General features: G+C 38.8%; 1 protein-coding gene across 1 annotated transcript; it reads right to left on the bottom strand.

The window, feature by feature from the left end:
* Positions 1-1313: 1313 nt before the first annotated feature.
* LOC146374107 (von Willebrand factor A domain-containing protein 5A-like) lies at positions 1314-10858 on the bottom strand. Its single transcript, XM_084950717.1, has 19 exons — positions 10069-10858; positions 9630-9832; positions 9318-9540; positions 9028-9194; positions 8830-8944; positions 8510-8682; positions 8332-8420; positions 8101-8245; positions 7379-7458; positions 6901-7015; positions 6612-6770; positions 6395-6498; positions 5892-6100; positions 4991-5047; positions 4193-4222; positions 3255-3290; positions 2672-2817; positions 2342-2465; positions 1314-2256 (listed from the first exon to the last, which is right to left on the bottom strand). Exons 1-19 carry the CDS (start codon positions 10178-10180, stop codon positions 2177-2179), a joined length of 2367 nt encoding a protein of 788 aa, XP_084806843.1. The 5' UTR covers positions 10181-10858; the 3' UTR covers positions 1314-2176.
* Between the last annotated feature and the right edge of the window lie 594 nt (positions 10859-11452).

Below are 11452 nucleotides of genomic sequence, written 5' to 3'. Positions count from 1 at the left end.
GGTCTACTGCATTAAAAGAGCATGTTAATCCTAAAGGTCATACAGCCATAAATTAGGTTACATGCAAAGAGAGGAAGAGTGAAGTGGGACAGAAACAAGATGTGTAAGAAGAAGATAAGCTCCTGCTCTTTTGTCTTCATGGTATTCAAATTAAGAACCAGAATACAAGTATTATTTGTATTGTAGTATTATATCTTTGTACATTATATTCAGTATTCAGTATAATAACTAAAGAAGCAGGCACAGTTTTCAAAGACACATTTAAAATAGAGTATAAGTCATTAAAATGTTAAGCTTTTCAGGTAAAACCAGGTTGTATAGATGACAATGTAAAACAACATGGAGCATCATCTCAGTTCAGTGACTGGAGTAATGTGGATAATACTCATTATAAATGACAGGGGGATAACATACAGTCCCTTCCCAGCCACACATATTAGGACAAAGAACAGACATCAGAAAAAACAAGCCTCTATAGTAGGAAAAATAAAATAGAAAACAATATTTGCCAATATTTGAGTATTAAAGATGTTGTAGATGTATTTAATTGGCTATATCCGCCCATTGGTTTTCTTGTGAGGATGCTGGAGCCGATCCCAGATAACACTGAGCAAGAGTTGTGATTTAACCCTGAGGATATACTATTGGGGAAGTTTATAAATCTGTTGCACCATCCAGGCTTTGTTTGTGGTAGCTGGCTTAACAAAACCTAAAACCCCACCTGGAGATAACAGGTGTCACGACAGTGCTCATCAACTATCTCTGTTAAGCCTTTCTGCTTCAGCCTTGGTTTGCGCCTACATAAAAATCTTGTGCCACACAAAACGAGCCCTGTGAGCGCTGCCTACTCCAGTCAGAGATGTGATTGATTGATGATGATGATGATAAAACGGTGATTAAAAGTGTAATATTAGTCAGGTATGCCTTAACAACCTGCATATGCAAAACAGCTTCCACCAGCTGTGAATCCACACAGCACTTAAAACATGCTGTCAATAAAAAAAAAAAATCTGTGAAAATGTGGCACTTCCAGACTTTGAACCATAACTCTTTAACACATGTTGAGCATAAGGTACCAGCCAGAGATCCACTTTTATGAACAGAAAACTCTGGCTTATAGCTCAACTGAGTTTGGCATCCCATTAATCTCACCTCTTAGTCCTTAGTGGAGTTAGTGGACGGATTTTCCCAGATCCTATCACTGACTGTATGACTTAGAAGTACAAACTGTTCTAGCCTCGCTAAAATGCAGATGTGGTTCCTTGATTGGCATACAGGTTACAGGTTTATCAATGAGAGAAAAAAAGACTACATTTAGGTTGAGGATCTTTATCAAATGCACAGTAAACTCAGTTACAAATTCACATGCGCACACTGATGAACAACCACAGAATAATGAAAGATAAGATAAATACAACAGACATCAACACGTCCAGAGAAGCCATCAATTAGAGATCAGACATTTATCTTTATTACTACATCAACACAGGAAAAGCTAACACATGCTCTAACAATTAGTGTTGCCCTTATATTTAAGTGCATGAACTGATAATTGGTTCAGCTAAGCATCACAGGTGAGTGTCACAGAAAGCACAAAGCGTCTCAAAGACTCTGTTTTCTCTGTATTATCGTAGGGCGTTTACCCCACAATGTAAAGTGCTTTGAGATGACTGCTGTTGTGATTTGGCGCTATAGAAATAAAACTGAACTGAATAGATGAGATATAGCTGATCACTCATTCACATGCCTCTCAGGGACAATTGGAGAAAATAAAATAAAAAAAAACAATTGTGCAGAATGTTTTGGTTTGTATGCATAAACTGTAGCAACTATTACATTAGGCATTAGTTATGTTCTGTTGTGAAGCATCGAGCTGAGTGTTTCCACCACTGGCAGAAACACGGCACATCACAAGGTGATTTTCTCCTTTTTGATTCTAATCAGGAACAGAATTTAGTGAATGAACATCATGCTGCATTCAGAAAGACAAACCCCTCTATGAAAGTGTAAACTTATACCGCAAACAACAAAGATGTTTACCCGTAGGCATACAAAGACTTCTTTCTGCAACCAGAGGAGTCCCCCCCTGCTGCTCATTGAAATGTTACCGTCTGTGGTTCTAGTGAACACTGATAATATGCAATACATAAAGTTGAATTCTGAAGGAGGAGCAACTTCAGAGCCCCAAAGCATCTTTCGTTACTCTGCAACCCAGCAGCGCATTACCGGCCTCCACACACTCTGTCACACACATCGCTGAAAATAAAGCACAAACAGAACACACTGTAAAACAAAAACACAAAAAAGAAAACAGCAGTTCAATATTTATTAGTCTTATTACCATTCTGAGCACGGAGCCATGAGGCAGCCTTCACAGCCAGAAGCTCCCACTCGTCCTTTGCATCCATCTTGAAACCATGAAGCCAGATCAGAGCCAGAATGGTGGCCCACACTTCACTGCTGGCCTAACTCCACAAATTAAAATCAGTGCATATGTTGAGATTGCAGGCTATTGCCCTTACACTTAGATATGATTAGCTGGAGTAAAGGTGTAAAAATTAAATAAACTAATAAATACATTATTTTTGTCTACCAGACTTTTGCTGCTGTGTAATACTACTAATGCACTGCTGCTTAAACATCTATGACTGAATACGTGATGATTACCCACCGATGCAGGTTTCAGATTTGCCACCTCCTTGCTGGTCTTCCCCAGCACAGAGGCCAAAGCTGGCTTCAATAACCAGCATCCAGAGGCTTCCAGCAGGGAAACCAGCTGCAGCAAAGGGTCTTTGACTGACAGCTCAGACTCGGTGGCTGTGATAAGAAAGTTACATATATGAATATCATGGTAATTTTGGGCCTGGCCAAGAAGAGCAGCAGAAATATGCCAGAAGCTTGTTGATGGCTACAAAGAGTGTGTAGTCAAGGTGCAACATGCACATTAAATATTAGTGGCAGATGTGTATAAATATGGACCCGCATGCATAATTTTGACCCTGCGTGGATTAGATTAAAACCTGTGGACCCATGTCTTAGTTTTTAAGGCACTAAAGATGTATTCTGTACAAAATCATGCAACTCCAGAAAAAGAACAGTTCAAGAAAACATTAAAAGCACAAAATAAGTGCACATACTGTAGGTTATTGTTACAGACAGACACATGTATGTGTCTTGTATTTCATAGAGTTTTTGACATGTGTACTAGCAAAAATAAGAGAAAAAAAAAGTAAACATGTCACTTGTTGACTTACCCTTCCTCTGAGGTGAGTAGTTAATGCAGCCGAAGGCTGTTGATGGGGAAAAATTTCAGGCAAACCATGAAGATGTATTTTTACTTCTATGTGAAAAATGTGTGATTCACTTTTAGTTCAGTCAAAAGAAAAAAGTCTAAAATAACCTTTTGGAAGATTACATGTGTGAATAATTTTGGTAATAACAATAATTTTCTTTTTTCTTTTTTGGAAGGTAGGGTAGCTTTAATGACAAGAATGTAAGTGTGATGAGTGGGCAGGATGTGAGAGACGGATCCTCAGAGGACGCACACTTGTTGGGTTGATGGGGGTTGATGTTAAAATTAGACCTCTTCTATTCCCAGTATGCATATGTGTGGTTTGTTTGGGTTAGCTTTTGGTTTATTTTCCATCTTTTGGGAAATTTCATTGATTTATGCTGGTGCTTGTCAATGCAGAGCTCTAAAAAGCTCTAAAAGTCAAAACCAGAATCTTAAAGTGCAGTCTGAAGTTGATGCAGTGGATGCAATAAAGTATGAATACTTAGTAAGAAGCCTCACAGCGGCATCCTGAACGATCTGCTGATGTTCCAGAGAGGAACTTAGGAGAAGTGAACAGTTATAATAACCCTAATTAAATAAAGGCATGAACAACAAATTCCAATTCAGACCCTGATACACAGAACTCAGCTTGGCAAGTGATTAAAAACAAGAGTGAACCAAACATTTAACATTAGCAAATGTGGCATAAAGTGTCCATTACTTTGTTTCCACTTTCATTAGGTTCAAATCTGCTGGGCCACAAACAAGGACATCTCATTTTTCTTCATTAAGTTGGAGACTTAATGCACTAAACTGTGTGTGTGTGTGTGTGTGTGTGTGTGTGTGTGTGTGTGTGTGTGTGTGTGTGTGTGTGTGCCTACACAGAGATTCAATATCTCGGAAGAGTAAATCCTTTACCTGATCTCAGTTTCTCCGTTACAGAGATCCCTGCAGAGATAAAAACATAAAATTTCTGTTACTTTACACCCTTAACATTACATTGATGGAGCTTGGCTAAGGATCAGTTATATGTTAAGTGGGATTTATGTCCAGCAGAGGCAACATATGCACTGTCTGCTCCACATCAGGGACTGCCCATCTGCCTGCAGTAAGCTCTGTTTCCAAATGGAGGCAACGCACAAAGTGTGCGGTACAACCGGTCTGTGTGCCACTCTTGCTCTTTCTGTTTTTGTCCATCAGCCAGCCGTAATTTTTTAACTTTAAAATTAGTTTTTTCACAGTTCTCCTGTTTCCAGCAAACTCAACTGTCTCTCCCATCTTTATTCCAGCCCACTTATCAACCAATCAGTATTCAGTACAAGATTACATCATTTTCTTCCAGCAATGTGCCGTCAAGATATTGGTGGACAGTGTGAGAAGGCGTCTGGAGAGAAACCCCTCGCCCTCTCAAACACTAATATGTACAGGAATAGACACATTTGCAGGACCATCAATCCTGCTTTATGCTTTAAGAAACTGAACATGTACACAGAATGTTTGCCTTTATCATTTGAGACTCTTACAATGTGGGGTAGCTGGAAATTTGTGGCACTTCTCAGAAAAGGTAAAAAAAAAAAAAAAAAATCTATCGAGTGAAATTTGTGGAAAATCTCAAGGTCGTTGCAAGTGTGTGTGTGTGTGTGTGTGTGTGTGTGTGTGTGTGTGTGTGTGTGTGTGTGTGTGTGTGTGTGTGGGTCAAAAAGTAACAGTACTTACCCTTACTGATGCTTGGCTGACTCTCACAGGAATCCACCAAATTACACTGTTTTAAAGCTGTGTCACACAAAACAATCATCATCTTTATCATCATCATTTTAAAAAAGTGCTTCAAACAGAAGCGCAAACACCAGAAGAGGACAGAACGAGATAAAATAAAGTCACAATAAAGGGAGAAAGATGCAAAAGGGCAACAAAAGCAATAATACCACTAAAATATAACAAACGAAAAAAATGATACAGATAATTTAATAAAAATTCTTTGTCTTCTAGCAATTCCTAGACACTAATGATAATGGCAATTTTATTTATATAGGACATTAGACTAGATGTGCTGAACATAAATGTTTAAAACATGTTAGTAGCCTGTTGCTAGTTAACCTAAGTCGTTGCAAAATATTCCTGCAGCTGTTTCTTTTTAAATGTATTTTTCCAGCGTTTTGTTGCCCCTGTCTCAATTTTTTGTGATGTGTAGCTGATATCAAATTCCAAAATACTTCATTATTATTATTGTTTTATTTAGTTACCTCTTTCTTATTAACATTTGATATGTTTTCTAAATTGTATATAATTGCTCTCTGTGTTTAATTACAATTTAAAGAGCGTCCCAACTTCGGGGTTGTGAAAGAATCAGGCAAAATTCTGTGCTTTAAGACGATGTAACTCGCTCTAGACAGGGCAGGTGTTAAGCACAAGTTACCATGGTGATGTAATCAGATAAAAAGCGAGCCATCTTCATGACACTGAAAACTCAAATGTCAACATATTTTGCTGAGCCATTAATGACACTTCTTAGTACAGCCCTGTGCTCACAAAGTAGGACTTGAAAGAATAAAAACCTCAGCAGAACTTTGAACATTCACTATTTCAGAATAAATCAAATATCAGTGCGAACACTCACCGGGTGGTGGTATCAGGGGTCCTTGTATCGCCTCACCACTGCTTTTACTAACAGCAATAAAGGCAGTAAAGGCACTGCTCACTCCTGACTGGATACTCAACTCCTCCACCTTCTTCTTCACTTCCTCATCACGCTCTCCTTTGTTGTCTCTTGCTTCCATCTCGAGGGAGCGAATCAGAGTTCGAGCAGCCAACATGTGGACTGTTAATCTGCAAACAGGGCGAAGGAAGAAGTACAGCTGGGATTCTTCTTACACTATCATCCTAATAATGTTTAATAACATGACAACAATGACATACTCACAGCTAGCTCCATCCACAAACAATGCATACAAACAAATCTTAGTATAATCTGTGCATGCTAAAATTGAATGCACAAATCTATTGAATCATTAGTTTTGAATCTGAACTCATTTCTACTCTAATAAAAAATTTATAACTGCTCCTGACCAAATGTATGAGCTAATACTACTAATTGTACCACCAGACTAACAACTCATTTACCCAGCGTCCTCTGCAGGTCTGAGACTGAAGTGCAGCTGGTTCTCAGAGGGATGACCTGCCAGGCTGTACTTCAGCGTCACACAGCCCTCTGCTGCCTCTGAGCTCTGACACAGAATTACAGTGTTAGAAACCAACTACATATTCACATGAACATCACTGTTAATCATATTTCAAAATACAACAGACATCTTTCACTGTGAGAAGATGCTGCTCCTACCTGTCCAGTGAGCTGGGCATAAATCAGTGACCTCTGACCCTGAAGAATGGATGTGATTGGTGGAGAGAGGACAGTGACAGACACTTCCTTTGGTAAATCCCATGTGACTGAGATGTCAATCACAGATGGCTGCAGAGCAAATTGCAGTGATTGCATCACCTGAATAATAATTCAAAACAAAGAGTTAGGAGCTGTTTTTTTTTTAATGACTGGAATCACACTCTCTGATTAAATAAGTATTTGCTGTGGTTTTGTTTAATTTGACTTCTGATTGTGTTTAATGTCTTACTTTTGGTTGTATCTTGTCAGTCGCAGTGATGAACTGAGCGTGACCTCCTCCTTCCTTGGATATCTTATTAATGAAATTATAGCTGGTGTTTTCTCCTGTCCCAAAAGAGAAACACCTGCAATACAACAGTTTCCATTAGATAAAGAGACAACTTTTAGCACATTCTGGGAATTCTGCAGATATCTGGTACCACGCAAAAGTCTTAAGCCGTCCCTCATTTTGTTATATTTTATAAAATATTAAGTCAAGTGCCTTTTTATGCTTGAATGACTCATAAGTCAATGTCATGTGGCTTAAACAAAAACAGCCATACAACCATGTTCAAAGTAAAGACCTTTAGAAAGACTATTCCCCAAGACCACCTTAAATATGGCAAAAAAAAGAAAAGAAAATCTGCCTCCTTAAAAGCAAAATACTAAGAAAAGAGGGATGGATCAAGACTTTTGCACAATTTTGTAGTTATGTTTTGTGGTTTCACCTGTGAGAACTTGAATTCTTCTTCACCAGATCTATCACTTCTTTGTCGTTCTTCACCCATCCGCGAGTTAAGACAAACAGCTAGAAAGAAGAGTTTCACCATAACAGATGTAAAACAGTAAAACAGTTTGTGTTTAGAGCCATTTTTGGTTCTTTGTTTTAGAAACACAAATGGTTTATGAGTAACAAACAATGCACAGTTAGTATGAAGACCAGTTACCTGAACAATAATGGTCCTGACAAGCTTTTAAAAACAGTATCTAGAATTGCATGGTAATATTACTGCAAATTGTGTGTCAATCCAAATTACATACTGCTTGTGTAACAATGGAGATCCATTTAGGATGGTGTGACATATATTTTCTTATCAGAAAGTAAATGTGCGGCTCTATGCAGATGTCCTTATACTCTCCAGTTTGTTGGGCCACTACACTACATTTGTGTACCTTATTCAGCCAAATGTGAAAATAGTGCAATAAGAACAAAAACACCCATCCAGCTGTTTCTGTATTTGTTGGTAAGGTAAAACAGTCATGTGAAGATGTACAGTCCCAATACAGGGAAAGGAAGTAAGTCACCATAGCTTATCTCTTTAGATTTTTAGGTAAATATATGTTCCAAGAGTACCTTTATGCAACGATTAGTTGTAATTAAGATTGGGGTGAGCTCCTAAGTCGTGTGTGTGTGTGTGTGTGTGTGTGTGTGTGTGTGTGTGTGTGTTACCTGTCTAGGCTGATTGAGAATGCAGGGCTGGCTGTAAATATGTTTGAGGGGCTCAAGGATCTCTGTTTCTCCAAGATTAGCCTTCATCTTCTTTACTTTCTTCAGAGCCTCCTCCATGGTCTGCCGGCTGTACTCCACACTCTTACTGTCATTACACAAACACAATTACACAAGTACATGTATTTCTTACCAAAAACAAGAAGACTTCTGTTGGGTGAAGGAGTTACTCACGGGAAGATGTGTTCATATCTGGACCCGAAACTGTAAATGTTGAAATAGCAGCCCATTGGTAAGCTCTTCAACAGGAGGAGCAGAGTGTCCTTCAGAGAAGACGAAAAAGATGGAGAAAGCCACTGTGTGAGAGGGACACTAGAGATTAAAGACTTCATGAGTCACACATTATGACTACCTTTGCACTGTGGATGCAAGTCTGAAGACTCCTTCTTTTGATCCTAAATCCCATACTTCCAGATCGATCCATTAAGAACACAAACTCTCCACATGAAGCCGTTGAAGACATCACAGACTGGGGGAACTCAGGGTACAGACTCACCATCACCACTGGATCACCCATCAGAGAGCCTGAAACACATGAAAAGGGGAAAAGAATGTAAACTTTATATTTTACAATATATTTAAACACTGTTATCTCCCACTGGAAGAAAAAGGAGACTTTTTTAATCATCAGTTGTTAGTTTGCAAATAAAAATGTGCAAACCAACAACTCACCCGGCTCAGCAGAGGCCTGTCCTGCCTCCACCACAGCAGTGGGCTGGTGGGCGTCTTTGTAATAAATCAGCAGTTCAACATCTCTGTCAAACTTGTGTCCTGCAGCCAGCTTGACCTGCACACCACAAACACATTCATATTTATTCATCAGTAAGAAGTAACAACCACACACAGCAGACACATCAGCACTCTACCTACCGTGGCCTGGGTTTGATCAGTGTTGAGGTACTGCAGAGGGTCCAGGGAACAGTTGGACTCTACTTTAGAGATTGGACGAGGAGAGGATACTCGGGCAGAAAAAGACAGACTGTAGGGCACCAGAGAGGCTGGAACAGAAGTCACCTGGACACCTGCACCTTCACTACCTGGAGTTAACGTGAGAGAAAGCTGCAAATCACTGTGGGACTCATTGCGACTCATGCTTGTTACAAGCATGATTGCTTTGTGATAAACAAACTAAATTAATAAGTGTTGGATGATTTTCCTACCCTGAGGTTGGTATCGAGGGTTGAGCACAGCAGGCAGACAGAACCTCAGACCATCATCAGCCTGCACAGCCAGCTCAGTGACGTACTCCAACCTGATGGAGGCGCTCTCTCCTGGAGGCAGACTGCCCACAAGCAGAGAGAATATATCTGGACTCTCATCACTCTCCTCCAATAGGAAGGCCTGCTGACCGGAGCTCAGAGCATCATCATACTCCTCACGAGCCTGAAGCACAGCTGACACATGTCAGTGACATTCACTGTGTTTATTTTGAATCTCACTTATAATCAGGTTATATTTACTGTCCAGCTCACCTTCTGTTTCTCCTTCAGCTCAGCTACAATCTGTGTCTGTCCAATCTGAGCACTGAAATGACAGACAGCAGCATCTCCAGGCAGAGGGAAGACAAAAACAGCCTCTAATGGTTTGTCCTCCTTGTTCTCGTAGTTCAGAGTGGAGACCACTGTAGCCACATGGTCCCTCACCTCCAGCTCCACCTCAATGCTCTTCAGAGGAACTGACAGACAAACAGAATCAAAACATCCAAACTTACAGATGGTACATTATGAATGAATTATGAAAGAGGTAGGGTCTAAGTCAATACTTCTTCCACTTTTTTTCCTACTTTTCTAACTTCTTTAGTGTTTCAACAATTCTGGGCCTTTATAGTATTTTTTGTTTTCTGATGCACCAAATCTGAATCCACCTTCATGCCATCAGAGATGCAGGAGCGGATGTTTTTTTTTTTTTTACCTGGGTCCTTCTGGGCAGTTATCAGACCACAGGATCCCGTATTTGTACCTATATACAGACAAATCATAGATTTTAGTTTACTGGTACTGATACATTTACACATTAATGTCATACAAAGGCAAACTGAGAGAATGAATACAGAAAGTGAATATGACACGGCTAAAGGATGCAATCTCAGGTCTTTTTACAAAACACCTGAACTAAAGTTTGTGATATAACCTACAGAAGAGCAGGAAGTTATTTTAAAAAACACCTATTGTATTAGTTAGATTAAAATATCTTTCTTTCTCTTTTCAACCTTGCACTTTGTAGACAGTCCCTGCACAATCCCCTCTGAGTCACAGTCTATAAATAAATAAAAACTTGTATTTATCTAGTTCAAAGAGTAGCACAATTTCTTCCATTTTATGGTTGGAAAATATATCAAAATTATTATTATTTTCAATTTTACTTGGTATCAGAATTTTGGTTAAATTCAATGACTGGTCAAAATATTCTCAGTAGGTTTTAAAAGGTCAGGTTTTAAAATAAAAAAAGCAACAAAATATCAAGGGTGGGGTTTATGAGGCTAGATAAACAGGGAATTCCATACTATACTGCCTTCCGTATGGAAGACAGAAGCTGGAATATTGGAGGAAACATTGGACTACAATCAATTAAATGAAAGGTAGTAATACTATCCCATAATTCATAAAAATGATCAAAATTACTGACAAGTGACAAAGATTATAAATCAAAGTCAAGATAAGAAAGTGTTGAAACTTATAAAGATGATCAATTTTTTTTTTTTTTTTTTTAAAGTTAGACTAAATGCAGAGAAGACAGGGAAGTAACAAAATACTACCTGTCATTAATAAAATCTATAGAAAATAGCAAAAACTAAGACAGAAACTCAAAGAAACACACAATCCAAAAACAGTGCTAACTAAAATCTTATTCCAGCTACTACCTTTCCTTAAGGGCTTATTCTGCAAATGTCCTTCCTGATGAAACCCAAATGTAGAATTTATGTCTGTCTGGAATTAAACAAGCAACCACTTTCTCGCCGAGAATATGTTTTAACCGCTATACGCATGGAGGAACTTCAAAAGTGCCAATTTATTGGTTAAAAAAATGACTAATTGAAAAATTGGCTTTAAAGACGACGGACTTTGTGGCAATAAGCAATAGTTTTCCAGAATGCTTGTAGAAATAAATCCTAGTACCCGACCATTTTCCCAGGAATGCTATTTGCTTGTTGAAAGCTTCTACGGGAGTTCAGGCTCCGCTGAAGAATAAAGGTGGCACGAACTCTGTTTTGTCTTATACACTATTTTTCAGTTTATGTTTGCACATGCTCCAGTAAAACTACTTACCTTTACTGATCTCACAGGAATCTGAAAAA

The sequence above is a fragment of the Perissodus microlepis genome, chromosome 14 (assembly GCF_051167445.1).
Source record: "Perissodus microlepis isolate ML-2025 ecotype Zambia chromosome 14, ASM5116744v1, whole genome shotgun sequence".
NCBI lineage: Eukaryota > Metazoa > Chordata > Actinopteri > Cichliformes > Cichlidae > Perissodus > Perissodus microlepis.
The sequence above is the reverse complement of the archived record's forward strand: the minus strand, read 5'-3'. Positions and strand labels throughout refer to the sequence as shown.